General features: G+C 34.3%; 1 protein-coding gene across 1 annotated transcript in view; it reads right to left on the reverse strand.

The window, feature by feature from the left end:
* CPLANE1 (ciliogenesis and planar polarity effector complex subunit 1) overlaps positions 1 to 14,757 on the reverse strand; it is a 92,579-nt gene extending 77,822 nt beyond the window's left edge. The window contains exons 1-14 of the mRNA XM_069492005.1: positions 14,677 to 14,757; positions 12,398 to 12,533; positions 12,168 to 12,287; positions 11,483 to 11,715; positions 9,959 to 10,065; positions 8,882 to 9,038; positions 8,355 to 8,458; positions 6,725 to 6,907; positions 4,462 to 4,711; positions 4,142 to 4,297; positions 3,199 to 3,968; positions 1,909 to 2,117; positions 1,633 to 1,713; positions 501 to 665 (exon numbers count right to left, since the gene is read on the reverse strand). Coding sequence (XP_069348106.1) covers positions 501 to 665; positions 1,633 to 1,713; positions 1,909 to 2,117; positions 3,199 to 3,968; positions 4,142 to 4,297; positions 4,462 to 4,711; positions 6,725 to 6,907; positions 8,355 to 8,458; positions 8,882 to 9,038; positions 9,959 to 10,065; positions 11,483 to 11,715; positions 12,168 to 12,287; positions 12,398 to 12,533; positions 14,677 to 14,757 — 2,752 coding nt within the window. The remainder of the gene's footprint in view (positions 1 to 500; positions 666 to 1,632; positions 1,714 to 1,908; positions 2,118 to 3,198; positions 3,969 to 4,141; positions 4,298 to 4,461; positions 4,712 to 6,724; positions 6,908 to 8,354; positions 8,459 to 8,881; positions 9,039 to 9,958; positions 10,066 to 11,482; positions 11,716 to 12,167; positions 12,288 to 12,397; positions 12,534 to 14,676) is intronic.
* Positions 14,758 to 16,035: the final 1,278 nt, after the last annotated feature.

Below are 16,035 nucleotides of genomic sequence, written 5' to 3' on the forward strand. Positions count from 1 at the left end.
GTTCATTCATATATGTCTTTCTCTTTGGTTACTGCTTAATTTAAAAATATCTCTTAGAAAAGGCACTCCACATACTCTGCAGTTTCTTAAACAGATTTAAAAAGATGCAAAATACCTCAAAAAACGATTTTCATGATTTTACTAAGCCACTTTAAGCAACAGTTAAAGAAAATATAAATATATTAAGGAAAAATACTTAGGTACCTGATAGTTTATCTCATGGCCATTTCTCATATGGCTATGAGAAAACAATTGTACTATCAGTTCAGGAGGCAATAATACTGCTAAACCCTGGGGATCCCAAGACAAAAAAACAACCAAAAAAAAAAAAAAAGAACCAACATGATTCTTGCTATTGAACTGACTGTCCAAAATCCAACATAATATAACCTAGTCACCAGAGAGGCAAAGCAACCAACTTTTATGTATAAGCAATTTCATGTCTAAACCTATAAATACAAATTAACAAGATTAAATATACTGAGTTTTAAATTGCATACCTGAACCATCTTCATTTTCTTTTACAGGTATTTGGGACCATCTCAGTATTTCTCTTACCAGCTGATCACACAATCCTTGAGCATCATTTAAATTATAGCTATAGAGGTAGCAGTATAAGAGAGAAAGATAATAGCGTATCTGAAGAATACATGTCCTTCTTCCTCCTGAAACAAGAAAGAATTAAACTGACCTTAAAAGCATGTAGGCAAAGAAAGCTCTTAGTCTACTGCTTAGCAGACAGGAGTACAGTTTGTGAAAATTCATCAAGCTGTACACTCATATGAAAAGTTTTCTGTATCTGTTTCATATCTCAATAAAAGTTTTTTTTTTTTTTAAATAGGTAATACTTTGCTCTTTTTCATTTTAAATTCTGAACAATTTCATTTTCTTTCATCAGGCTCTAGGATGACTCAGATTTTATCCAAATTCAAATTCTCATTATCTCAGCATTAGGTCCACTAATGACTTCTATCTCAAGTACACCCACTATGAAACAGAAGGGAACATGCTGCAAAACCCCTAAGGAACCATACATACATCAAAGAGACTTCCTGAAAGAGAAGAAACAACTATTCAATAAGATAAGAGCACCTGACAACTGCCTTTAAATATTTGAAGGGTCCTTTGGACTGAAACTGCTGGTGACCTACCTCTTATCCATTCGTCCTAAGTAAAAGAATTCCAATTCTATTTGGGGTTACAATGCAACCAGATGACTATTTCTCACTAGATATGGTCATGTGAAAATGTGACTAAATTCTGAACTAAGAGATAATATTGTATAGAACTTCCAGAAAAGTGATCAAAAAAATCTCTCACATTATTTTATTTAGGATCTAAATTTCATTTTTCCCCATCAATAATCAACCACAGATTTCATCAATAAGCAAAAGAGGGACAAAAAGACTTACATTTACATCACTGAAAAGATTCCTGCACTACAAATTTCAAGGCTATGAATAATTTTAAATAAGTATTTTTGACAGTCTAGTTGCCTACAATATGTATTCTATTTGGGGAGTATGATATTGTCAGTGCTTTGAAAGTTGGAATTATTGTTAAGCTCTGCAGCAAGCTAAAATATGTTCCTACCAATATTATGGCACATATTATTTTTTAACACTCTCCTACCTTTCTCTTGGATTTCTTGAAGAGCTTTTTTCCACAGCTCAACAGCCTTTTCATATGATCCCAATAGGAAACATTCTTCACCTATAAAGTTTTTAACCAACAATCCATTACAGTTAACTACATTACTTTATAAAAATTTACTTTGTTTTAAAATTCAGTGAATACAGCTAAGCCAGAAATTATTTTAAAAAACAAATAATTGCAATGAACCAAAAAAATCAAAACTGGTTAACCGTAACCTATTCATGGAGTTAGAAAACGTTTTAAGATACTGACCATCGATAGACTTAAGTTCTAAGGTTTGGCTCAAGCAATCTCCGGCAGTCTGTAAGTTAGCCTGTATATGACATAACAGGGACTTGACAGTAGATGCTTCGTGTGTCATCTTTTCAGTTAACTCTCTGTCACGTTCAGAAACTCTTTGGCTTAATTGCGCTTCATACCATAAAGTTTTCTTGTATAATAGTCTCCAGAGAACAATCAATCTGTACACAGAATCAGGTAATCAAAACCAAATTTCAGACTAATGATGAGGTTTTAGCCCCTTTCTTAGCCTATTTTTCCACCAATAACATACCTACAAACTGATCAGACTTAAATACAGTGCAAAGTCCAATGATCTAAAAATGCATAATATATATAAAAAACTTCATAAATGTTTTATGCACCTGTGGTCATGTTTTTTATCTAAACCAAAATCTTTAAACATCATAGTTGCCCAAGACTAAAAAAAAAAATGTATGTTGGCTGGGAGTGGTGGCTCACACCTATAATCCTAGCACTCTGGCAGGCAGAGGCAGGAGGATTGCTTGAGGTCAGGAGTTCGAGACCAGCATGACCAAGAGTGAGACACCATCTCCACTAGAAACAGAAAAAAAAATTAGCCAGGCATAAATAATAGCACACGCCTTAGTCCCAGCTACTTGGGAAGCTGTGGCAGGAGGATCACTTGAGTGCAGGAGTTTGAGGCTGCAGTGAGGTATGATCATGCCACTGCACTCTAGCCTGGGCAACAGAGCGAGACTCTGTCTCAAAAAAAAAAAAAAAAAAAAAAGTATGTTGTATAACATTTGGCATTAATCCTGAAATGTTTTTAATTGACAAAAATTATATATATTTATTGTATACATGTTTGGAAATATGTCCTTAAATTAAAAAATTTTTTTTTTTTAGAGAAGACGTCTCATTCTGTTGCTCAGACTGGCGTGCAGTGGCATGATCACAGTTCATTGCAGCGTCAAACTCCTGGGCTCAAGCAATCTTCCTGCTTTAGCCTCCCAAGCAGCTGGGATTATAGGCATGAGCCACCACACCCAGCTCTAGTTTTTTAATAACATAAAATTGATAATGCTGAGTTTTAATGGATACAGAGTTTCTTTCTAGGGTGATACAAATATTCTAGAATTAGTGCTAATAGTTTTGCAACCTTGTAAGTATACTAAAAACCACTTAATTGTATACTTTAAAATGGTGAATTTTACAACATGGGAATTATATCTCAGTTTTTTAAAAAGTAAAAAACCTATGATGCTAATGGTAACCTAATATTAAAGTAAGTAATTATACCTGTGTCCTGGCTGTTGCACAAGATTTATTACTTGAGGATGAATCTCAAAAGATGAGTTCTGAGACCAGTTTTCCTGAGAGCCACTGTCTCGAAACATTTGAAAAATAGGTGCCACCAATGAATCTTTATCTGCTGTTCTTCCTCCATTAGTTGAAGCTGAAACAACTTCAGGTTGAAGATTGTATATAGCATTTAAATTGTCAGCTACCATTTTGAGTAAATAAAAACAGGCTAAAAGTTTCTCTGAGAACAACTGATCCTTTTGTTGCTGAGTCAGCAAAAGCTTTATAGTATTTGAGGTCAGCTTTATCAAATGTCCGACATCTTGTTTATATCTTATATCCCAATACTGGATTGATAAACACTGATGAAAAAGTTGAAAGACACAAAGTATCCATGCATTACATCTTGAGCTCTTGCTTAAAAAAAGATCAAGTTTGGGGAAAGGACATTTTATAAACTGAAGAATGTAGAAAAAATGAGTGATACAAACTATCGTATAATTTAACATTAAATTTTTCTCTATCACATTTTTTGAAATTCCTATAGTCCACGCTGCAAGTAGATTTTTCTGGATAGAATGCAGTTCTGTAATGGTTCCGTCTGTCTCCTCAGTATCATCCTTTGCATGTATCGTATCAAACATAGATGCAAATTCCAATCTTCCTTCCTTGGCACTACTAAACAGCAGATCATCTTTTTGGTTCCAAAAAGGAAATAAATTGTTCGGAAAGTGTCTGCCTTCATTAGTATCATCTGCTTCAAAATCCTAAAATAAGAGGGGAAAAGTGATCTTAATGTCATTTAATACCTTATATACAGAATCACTCTGTTGTTCTCAAATCTCTCTTCCCCTTAACCAGAGAAAAATAAAATACGTTTTTTTTGGAATAAAGTCAATATGTAATTGTGCAAAATAAATTTAATACTCCCACTAAGTACCTGAAAATCTGCTGTTTTCTCATTTAACTTCATTGTTTCTTCTGTCTGTAAGAATTTGGGGATAGTAGAATCAGCTGAACTTTCATGTCCTTGGTGTTTTAACAGGCTAGACCTCAGGGAATTCAGTGATTGCAAGTTCAGCTCTTTGCTTTTTGGCTATAAAAGAAGAAAGATTTCTGAGAGCAAAATTTTAACTGAAATTCAGTTACAAGCAATTAAAAATTCTATAAACAATTGTACATAATTCAAGTCAGTATAGTTTTAAATTAGAAAAGAAAAAGAAGGCAACATTTACCAATGACACCAAAAAGCACTAATACCTTAGACAGTATCACATTTCGGTATGTCTTCTCAAGCCTCTGGGTTGAATCAAGCAGAAGTGATCTCATGAGTACCGATGGAGACAGTTTATCAAGAAACCGAAGGGTTGTGATCATGTATCCATCAGAAATAATGAGGTAGGGTAACCGTGAGTGTGCTTTTATAGAAAATCTCTGTCTCATAGGGTCACTATCAGAATCTGATGAATCTATAGAATTATTTGAATCTTGAAACATAAACTGCTGTGGTCTAATAAACAAATATCAAAATTCAAGAATTAGTAAGAGAAAGATCTTAATGGAAATAATCACATTTTTCCAAAGAAAAAGCAAACTAACAAAAGTTACAAATGAAAAAACAAGCAGATGAAACATATACAAAAATATTAAATGTGTATTTATCTGTCAGGAAAATATAATGATTTTATATATGTAGGTTTAGATGTTTTAAGAATTTTTTCCTGAATGGTGCAATTTACTATATTTTGTTTTTAGTCTACATACAACCGATTTCAGAAAATAATTAAGGCAATTTATTTTTACTATTAAAGAAAGTTAAATAGTTAACTTTCCTTCTTACCAACCATTTAAATATACTTACAGGAATACAATTATGAGTTATTAGTATGCTTATTATTGAGGAGAAAGAAAAAAAACTGAGAAGAACATTTGAAGAGGATGGTGTTAAGTAAAATTTTTAGAGACAGGTCTTGCCCGGTAGCCCAGGCTATAGTTCTGTGGCCCGATTATAGCTCACTGTAACCTCAAACTCCTGGCCTCAAGTGATCCTCCCATCCCAGCCTCCCAAAGTGCTGGGATTATAATAGGTGTGAGTCACCAGGCCCAGCTAATTTTATCAGTTTAAGATTAAATTTGACTGAGTTTCCACATAAACGTACTTATTTGCTGTTATTATGATGTACCTGATTCTGATTACTTATTATCACTCCTATTAAGTTTAGAGCTTTATAAACATAAAGGGAACAAATCATCAAAATATAGTGTAACTGTTTTCTGGTCAAGCAACTATTGAAATATAGATTTTTTTTAATTAGTCAAATGGCCAACAATAGGAGATTAGTAATTATAAAATGTGTATACCACAGAAATTTGTAGAACTATTAGAAAATAATGCCTGACATGGAAAGATGTATAAGATATATTGTTAAATCAAAAAAGGAAAACAATAAACAGCATATATCATATAATTTATCTTGCTTTTAAAAAGAAACTAATACTGCTATTACTATAAATGTTATATGAATATTTTTAAAATTTGGAGGACAACACAATAAAATGTGAATAATTCTTATCTCTAAGATATAGGATTACAAGTCTTTCATTTTCTAAATTACTTAGTTTTATAACAATTGATTTTTATAATCTAGTCAATTATGAATTGGACCATAAGAAGAAAAAAATACTTTCACTGGAGGAAGTGACAAATTTTTCCATTAGCATAATGCATTGCTAAAAATTAAGTATCATTTTTTGCTAATCATAATCAAGGACACATCCAACCTCAGTTTCCTTTCTGTAAAGCAAAGAGAATGGATTAATTTCAAAGGTCTTTTCCAATTTTTCTGTCTTGTAAATAGCTGTATTTATGTTTCCAACTACATATAATAAATATCAATAACAATATTTATGAGTACTTTATGCCAGAACTGGTGATTTATAATTATGTATTATCTTACTTCATTTCCTCAACCCTAAGAGACAATTATTGTCACCCTCATTTCACAGTAAAATAGAGGACTAACTAACCCAAAGTCACACAACAACAAATATTTCAATCTTGATCTGATTCCAAAGCCAAACTGCTACTTCATCTCACAATTAAAAATTAAAATATGGCCAAATTCTAAAGTCATCTATTTCCAACATTTTTCTTTTTAGAAAAAAATGGATAAATCTGTATGTCAAATTAATTTTGAGGCATTAATTTATCCAAGTGCTATTATTTTATAACAATAAATGCTATATCATACTTTTATTCACTTTTATATCAAAGATAAATTTTTAGTGGTATTGAATATTTAAGTAACTTATACTTACATAGTCACAATGTCAAATTTTCACCAGGATTAAGCCACAAAAAGAAATAGAAGAAAACTATAAATAAGAAACAGATATTGAGATGATAGACTCAAAGAAAGAATAAGACAATCTGAAAGATGAAATTTTTTAAAAATATACAGTAAAAATAATAACAAAAGAGAAAAACTTCTGTAAACAAATTAACATGATTCAAATATCTCACCGATATGTTATTAGTGGATGAAGAGGAATAAATTCTGCTGGCCCAAATTCTATTGAGCAACCAGATGTAATTAATGTTAGCAGTTCACCTTGGCAGGTCAATAAAACCAGGGAACCACGTTTTAACACACAAGCCAAAAAAAGACTATCATGTGTCCAGCTGATATCACCTACCCAGTAAGACCTGGAAAAAAATAAGAGATGTAATGTTTAGAAAGGACTCTGTACAATGTCTTCAGCAATCTATAATAGGCTATATACCAAGCAGAGATGTGACAGTTCAAAAAACGAGGACAAAAGAATAAATAGTAGGCAACTGCCACACACATTTCACGAATTTTACTTCCTAGGAAAAAAGGAGCTTGCTTATGACCATCTACTCCAACAATATCCCAATTAGAAATTTAGATTCATGAGCAAATAAAAAAATAAAAATATTTCCTAAAGAGTTGAGCTTTTTAGTTACTCACATTTTAATAAGAATGACTTTTATTTATTTATTTTTAAGAATGAGTTTTAACCAAGAACTACTGGATAGATTTCAAGGCCATGCCTGCTTCCCTGCAGCTTGCTAGAGTACCACTTGATATGTGACTCTACCTCTCCCCAAAGCTATCACTGTTACTACCACTTAACTATTTGGTAACATTAATGTTGCATAAGAAGAAAAAGTAGCTCCTCCTCATAAAAATGATGGACAACATAAATCAAACAGATCATTTAATTAAGAACAATGATTCTTTTGGAAAGGAACTTGTGGGGAGGGAAAGAAAATGAAGAGGCAGGGTTGGATGGACCTGAAAACTCTGCAAATTTAGAGAATAGCATGGAAAAGTGTTCGGAAAAGGATGTTAGCAGCTCCAAGAGGAAATCTTCCTATTCTGTAATCCCACATAGGTCCTGATGGTAGCTCATGTGCCCTCCAAAATCACCATTTATGGTATATACAGAGAATGCCAACTTTGTTTAAAAGGATATAAACACCCCAGCCTCCCTGAGTAAATAATGGTCTTTCCAATCTAAATTTTTTTCATTTTAGCTTCTCTATTTAAGCCCAATATTTCTCTACTTCCTCATAAAGTACTCCTAAGAAGACATAGAAATAAATGAAAGAGAAAAGAAAATAACGTACACGTATCTTCCATCCCACCAAACCATTCCAAGGCTCTCCTTATTCAAAGCAACCCTTAAATTTTTTTTTTTTTTTTTTTTTAGATACAGGGTCTCACTCTGCCACCCAGGCTGTAGTGCAGTGGCCTGATCATAGCTCATTGTAACTTGGAACTCACAGGCTCAAGCGATCCTTCCACCTTAGCCTCCCAAATAGCTAGAACTACAGGTATGCACTAATATGCTCGGCTAATTTTGTTTGTAGAGTCAGGGTTCTCACTATATTGTCCCTTGAACTCCTGGCCTCAAGCAATCCTCTCGCCTTGTCCTCCCAAAGTGCTGGGTTTACAGATGTGAGGCACCGTGCCAAGCAACAACCTTTAGAATTTATCAAGCACAAATACTGAAGATAAGTTGCATTTTCTATCTAAATGATACCTATTCAATAATTAGAGCTTTAAACTTGTTAGACTATTGGAAAAGAAAATAAAAACACTACTTAGAAATTCAAGACTTCTTACCTGATAAGGGTAGCTGGAACCACAGGATTCTTATTACTACATCCTTTAAGGCTACCACTGAGAGTAACAAAATTCAGTGTGTTTATAAATAATACCTGAGTTGCCTAGAAAGAAAAAAAAACATATAAGTTGTTTTACTATAATTATTACTTACAGTGCTGGAGACCTAGAGATCTATCATTATATTAATAAACTATCTAGAGAGTCTTTCTCAACTGCTAAGACAACATTGACTCGTCATTGCCTTTGCTCTTTTATACGCCATCCTAAGAACGTCAGTTACCATTCAGCTCTTCTTGCCTCCTTTGCCCTTATCCTTTTTTCACTTATAAAGGCTAACTTTTGAAAATTATGGCAGCTAATTTAAATAACTTTACCAATACACATGTCAAGTTGGATTAGAAAACACCAATTTAAAGAATGTAAAGTAGTACTAAGATAAAAAACCATTTTCGAGGAAAAAATACCTCAAAACTGGAATAAACTCCTTCTTACGTAGATTATTTTCCAAGATTATATTTACTGACCTTGGGGTCTTTCTGATTAAGAGCTACTGCCAGGGTAAGGCCATCTCTTGAAAAGGCAGCAATTAGAGCTCCTCTTGACTTTACAGATTCACATTTAGGAATGAGACTACACAGAAGGCATTCTTGTTGTGCCCAATGAACATGGTATGGCAATGATCTAAGAAAGTAATGAAATAATTGAAAACAGAAAGTAATTTTTAAATTGATATATAGTTCATTACAAAAAATGTAAAGGTTCATCTAAATTCCTACATGTGCCTATATATCTAGTAGGCTTCTTAGAGACTTTTCAGAAATTTCACCCAGGGCACAAAAAAACCAGCTGCCAGTTAGTTAAATAAGTTCAGTTTCAGAGTTTTGTGAGTAGAACCATATTCCATAGTCAACCCCAAATACACCTGCTTACAGTAAAGGTCTAGAAACACATATTTCTGTATATAACAAACATTTTTATAGGGATTAAAAAAGTAGAGAGGAGGGTACTTTTTTGAGATAGTGTTAATGTCCTACAATTTAGCTGAGTGATGGTTATACAGGTATATATGTTTATTAACATCCATCTAGTTGTACACTTAAGATTTGTTTGTTTTACTTTATTTAAGTTATATCTTAATAAAGTATTGTTGGCATAAAAAATAAAACAAAAAAAAACACATGCCATTTTACTGTCTTAATTAGACATGGTAACCTTTGAATGCATTTTTTCTATTTCATTGGGCTTTTTAGAATAAAACTATTTTCAATTAAAAAAACACTTGAGCATTTAAAAGGTACAATAGTAAATCCAAATATTTATGCCCATTTTAAATTTCAGTTGAATTATTTTCTAAAGTAGTTATTTGTATAGTCTTAAGTAAAGCTATAACCTGTCTTATCTTTTACATGTGCTCATATCTAAGAGAAACAAAACAAAGATAAACTTTCTAGATTAAATATTTAGGTAGACAGGAAGAAAGGATATGTAAAGCCTCAGAAACTGAAATTCACATAAACATTTACAAATTTTAATATGTATATATGGGCCAAAAGATAATGATTCAAAAAAGATAGAAAGTAAGAAGGAAACTTTTATTTTACCTTATAGGTGTAAATTCATTTTCATGCCACCGAACTGCTAGAAACGTTAACTTTAGGCATTCCCCAGAATAAAAAGTAAATGAACACAAGCAGCAGTCTCCAAATAACTGTAGATAAATTTAATATACTTTAGTATAAAATTAATCTGAAAATAAATCAAGATACAAAAAACATAAAAATATATTCCTCATCAAAAATAAATAAAAATAAAAATACAAGCAGGATCTCAATGTTTTTCAACAGTTAGCTTAAGTAATTTTTTTCTGAGCCAGAGGCAGGTCCCAAATGGGAAATCAGGTTGCAGGTTATGCTCTTCAGAAAGTATTGACATTTATTGTGGCTATAACTGAAAAGAGTCTTATATATTTACCTCCTTTTATAGTTTTTTATTTAAATTAGGGCACCAACCCTAAGGTGTGAGGGAGAACTATAAAATTTCAAAATGCAATTTGTATCAATAGTGGATTGGGGCCAGGCGTGGTGGCTCACGCCTGTAATCCTAGCACTCTGGGAGGCTGAGGAGGGTGGATCGATCGAGGTCAGGAGTTTGAGACCAGCCTGAGGAAGAGCAAGACCTCGTCTCTACTAAAAATGGAAAGAAATTAGCTGGACAACTAAAAATATATATAGAAAAAATTAGCCAGGCATGGTGGCGCATGCCTGTAGTCCCAGCTACTCGGGAGGCTGAGGCAGAAGGCTCGCGTAAGCCCAGGAGTTTGAGGTTGCTGTGAGCTAGGCTGATGCCATGGCACTCCTCTAGCCCAGGCAACAGAGTGAGACTCTGTCTCAAAAAAAAAAAAAAAAAAAATAGTGGATTGGGTAATAAAATATTGATCCATACATAAAGTATTGGGAAGCTATTTTAATTTTTTAAATTAATGAATCTGTAATTTCCTGGGTATTAAATGGCTTATTTGGTATCACCAATTCTAGCTTAAATTACAAAACAAGTTATATTTTTAAATCAGGGACATAGAAAGGAAGTTCTAAATTGAAACCATTAATAAATATTTTTTTAAATGTAACCCAGGTGCAGTGGCTCATGCCTGAAATCCCAGCACATTGGGAGGCCAAGATGGAAGGATTGCTGCTTGAGGCCCAGAGTTTGAGACCAGCAAGACCCTATCTCTTGAAACACAAGAAGACCCTGTCTCTACCAAAAAAAAAAAATTGAAAAAAAAAAAAAAAATTAGCCAGACACTGTGGCTAATAGTCCTAGATACTTCAGAGGCTGAGGCTAAGGCAGGAGGATCACTTGAGCCCAGGAGTTCAAGGCTACAGTGAGCTATGATTGGGCCACTGCACTTCAGCCTGAGTGACAGAGTAAGACCCTGTCTCTTAAAAAAAAAAAGTGACCAAAAAATATACAAATACCTTTCCCATACAATAATTTCACAGTTTCTATGACAATGGTTACTAAAGATATATAGCTATGCCATTACACATTCTGCTAAAAAGCTTCACAGATAGTATCTGTTCTTACAGTCTGAGATTTCAACTATAATACCCTGTCTTAGATTTTACCTCATTTTTTATAAAAACAGCATTCACTACAGCTTCTTTATCTTCAGTGGAAGGCAAAAGAACTGTTTTTTCAGGTATGACCTGGGACCACTGACCCACCAATGAAAGGCTTTTAGAAGATAAAATATCCTTTAATTCCAAGTATTCCCAAAGAAATATGCATCCAGAAGGTGTTACAAGCAGAATTCTTTTCCCATTTCCAGAAACATACAAGTACAGTCTCAAAGAATTTGCTAAAAAGAAAAAGGAAAAGAAAAAAGTAATTAAACCTTTAAAGTCTGAATTCCCCCAAGAATGTACATGATTTATCTATCCTTATAGTAAGAAACCAAATGATGTTACCATTTAAGATGTCGAAATTAAGGCACTAGTAATAAATTAAAAGTACAAATAACAATAACATTTATCAAGTACTTATGTGATACTGGTAACTCATTGTTATCAAAGAAATGTTAGGGATGCCAGAATTTCTTCTTCAAATTGAATCTAGACATCACAGATAAACATCACCGAAAATAAAATAAACATATATACATAAGCATACATATATGAAACATATATACAGATATATTAATACGTATGCACATGCAAAGATACATTTTTAAGACAGTATAGGAAATTTTTCATCCTCTTTTTCCTCCTACTTCTCCTATTAAGCCACTTTAAACAAGTAAAAAATTCCTACCTACTACAGCTTCAATCATTTCCTTAGGCTTTTCAGTTACTTGTATAGTTTTCAAACAATCCTGATCTTTGTTCCAAAGGAAAAGCTCCCCTGTAGTGAGTACACCACCTAGCCAGGCATCTGTTTCACAGAAATGAAATGCAATACTTATAATATTGTCCTTAATATAATCCTTAATTGTTTAAAATGAGGTTAATCTAGCCAATTGAAAATATTAGTTATTACTTAACCATTACTGGATGTTGTTAGCACAATAACATCGTTCAACAAAGGCTTCAGACTAGGAATTTTCTTCTTTGTCCTTCCTGATAACAAATTAATTTCATTTATGAATTTATCATCCAAAAGAAAAACGGCTTCATTTTCCTAAAAGAAACACATGAAGGATTTAAGAGGTGCCAGAAGTTAATTCCATCTGTTGTCTAAATAAATTATCCTCAAAAACAAAGTGACATTTAAGAAAGATTATACATTTGTACAACAAATCATACAGTGAACATTAAGGTTGATACCCTAGAGTAACCTTAAGATTTTTCATTTTGTTTTAAAATATCTCTTGTCAGAATAACTAGGTAAGGTGACCTAATGGTTGCATTTAAATTTCTTTCGAGTTTAAAATTATAGTGGTGTCTTCAAATTCTGTTAGCCAAAATTGGGATATCTGCTGTTTAACCTATCAATTTTTTCTTTAAAGAGATGGGCTATGTTGCCCAGCCTGGAGTGCATGGCTATTCACAGGCACAGTCCCACCATTGATCAGCATGGGAGTTTAAACCTGCTCCAGTTCTTACCTGGGCCAGTCCACCTCTCCTTACACAACCTGGTGTTGGTCCTCCACTTCCAGAAGGTCACCAAACTGATGCCAAACAGCGCAGCGACCTGACCCAGCATAGCAAACTACAACGCAGAACTCTGGGCTCAAACGATCCTTCCACCTCAACCTTTTAAGTAGCTAGGACTACAGACACCTGACAATACACCTGGCTCTCATCAATTTTAACAGTAGTACGGGCAAGTTTTAATTCTGAAATTCATAAAATATTGACTCTGATCATTTTTTATTATCTAGAAAAAGTAGGCTGTAGGCTGTTTTGAATTAACTTTGTTTTCATATATTCTAGGGCAGTGATTTTCAAAGTATAACTGAGCCAGGAGCATCAGAAACACCTGAGAACCTGGTAGAACTACAAATTATCTCAGGTATGTCAGATAAAGGAAATTAAAGGGGGGGATACAATTATCGGCTAGGGATAGTGGCTCACGCCTATAGTCCCAGCACTTTGGGAGGCTGAGGCAGAAGGAGCATTTGAGACCAGGAATTCAAGACCAGCCTAGACAACATTTGAGACCAGGAATTCAAGACCAGCCTAGACAACATAGCAAGACCCCGTCTCTACAAAAAAATAAGAAAAATCAGCAAGGCATATAGTGGCACTTGCCTGTAGTCCCACCTACTCAGGAGGCTTAGGCAGGCGGACCACTTAAGCCCAGGAGTTTGAGCTGCCAGTGAGCTATGATTAGACCACTGCACTCCAGCCTGGGCACCAGAGCGAGACCCTGCCCCTAAAAAAATTTTTTTGATTAAAAAAGACATATAAATTATCCAAGCCCATCCCAGACCTACTGAATTGGAAACTTTGGGAGTTTCCATGTTTTAACAGCCTCTCCAGACGATTCTGATGTATTGTGAAGTTTGAGAACTATTCCAGGGGAGTTAATTAGTGATATAAGTACTCACAGGAAATTTGATACTTTATTTCAATAATCATTATAAATTCTAAGAGAATTTTATAGGTTTGCCCATTAACATATTGTGGCCCATCTCTTCTATTCTAGTTCTAAGGACACTTTATAAGACACTCATGAAAACCACAAGAGAAGGAAGCATTCCACTGACTGTTCTGGTAGGGGAAAGTTTAGGAGATCAAACATTTCCTTTTGATACATGCCATCTCAACCTACTTAAATTTTTTGAAAGTAAAGTCTTCTAGATAGACCATTTTCTGGAAAAACTAACTTGCTCATTATAATAAAAACTAAATATACAAAAATCCCTGATCAGTGTGCAGGCAGGTGACCCTTCAAAAGATGGTGTTTTATTTCTTTAAGACCATAGAACAGGTCGGGCACAGTGGCTCACACCTGTAATCCTAGCACTCTGGGAGGCCTAGGCGGGCTTCCAGAGCTCAGGAGTTCGAAACAAGCCTGAGCAAGAGCGAGACCTCGTCTCTACTAAAAAAATAAAAAGAAATTAGTTGGACAACTGAAAATATACAGAAAAAATTAGCTGGGCATGGTGGCACATGCCTGTAGTCCCAGCTACTTGGGAGCCCAGGAGTTTGAGGTTGCTGTGAGCTAAGCTGATGCCACGGCACTCTAGCCAGGGTGACAGAGTGAGACTCTGCCTCAAAAAAAAAAAAAAAAACCACAGAACATTCCTATATCTTATAAGCAAAACACACATGCAACATATATAAAGCTGGTATTGCTTTAATAAAGAAAAACATACCTGACCCAACCAGGAGACTCGTGGCCAGGGTTTTTTCTGCTTGATACTTGTTGATGTCAAAATTTCTAATCTTATTTCCATGTTTGTTAAGATATCAATGACCAATTGAGTAAAAACAGTCCCAAGATGCTGTAAATAATAATAATGATGATAATAAATAGCCCATAGTATTTACTGAGTATCTTAATTTAGAAAAAACATCATTTGTAGCTCCTAATGAAATAACAAATCCAGTCAACAGTATCAGTGGCTGCTAAAATTATTATTAAGTGAACGAAAGATTGGGAACTTTATAACAAAAGCACTGACATGCCCTAAACCCACTAATCAATTTTAAAATTGCTAACAGTGAGACAGACAGACATTATGTTCCTCCTGATATCATGCTATATAGATAAGAAGTACATAGTACTATCTATGAACTACTCTTATAAAGACAAAAATTAGGCTGGGCATGGTGGCTCATGCCTGTAATCCCAGCACTTTGGGAGGCTGAGGCAGGAGGATTTGTTTGAGGCCAGGAGTTCAAGTCCAGCCTCGGCAACATAGTAAGACCTTGTCTCTACAAAAGATAAAAAAAAAAAAAAAAAAAAAAAATTAGCTGGGCCTGGTGGCATATGCCTATAGTCCTAGCTACTTTGGAGGCTGAGACAGGAGTATTGCAAGAGCACAGGAGTTGGAAGTTACAGTGAGCCATGATCATGCCACTGCACTCCAGCCTGGGTGACAAAAGTGAGATGCTGCCTCTAAAAAAAAAGACAAAAAATTAAAAACTGAACCTGAATCTGTGTCTAACTACCACTTGACAGGAAATAAAGAGAATGAAATAACATTTTAAACACACCAGGAGAATGTAATTAACCGAATTAAGAAGAATTCTACAGGATAAATTGTTAGCAATTCCACAGGATAAATGATGCAGTTTCTTTAGCAAATAAATGATATTTTAAAGGGGGCAGGGGAAAATCATCACATACATAACTGAATGTGTTATAAGATTGAATAAAAGAGTAAATAGACTGATGTTAATGGGAGCCAGCATTCTTCACTGTGGAAGAAAGGGCATACAGTCATAGAATAGGGAGAGGTAAGGAAGAGCCCTGAGGAGCTGGATTAGCATTGGAAGTACTAGTATAAAAACTGATGATTTCTAGCTCTGTACTATAAAATGGCCTAGAAGCAATGATACCCAGCACCCAGATCTTGGTTTCCAAATACCATTCCTCACTTAGAGGAACCAGGGCTCCTTGGAAGAACAGCCGAATTCAGGGATAGGGTAGGGAAGAAACTCGGTGGACCTGGAACATCTTGTTCCAAAGTAAGGAAGTAAATATATGATGGGGCATGTCAAAAAGAAAT

This window comes from Eulemur rufifrons, chromosome 17 (assembly GCF_041146395.1).
Source record: "Eulemur rufifrons isolate Redbay chromosome 17, OSU_ERuf_1, whole genome shotgun sequence".
Classification (NCBI taxonomy): domain Eukaryota; kingdom Metazoa; phylum Chordata; class Mammalia; order Primates; family Lemuridae; genus Eulemur; species Eulemur rufifrons.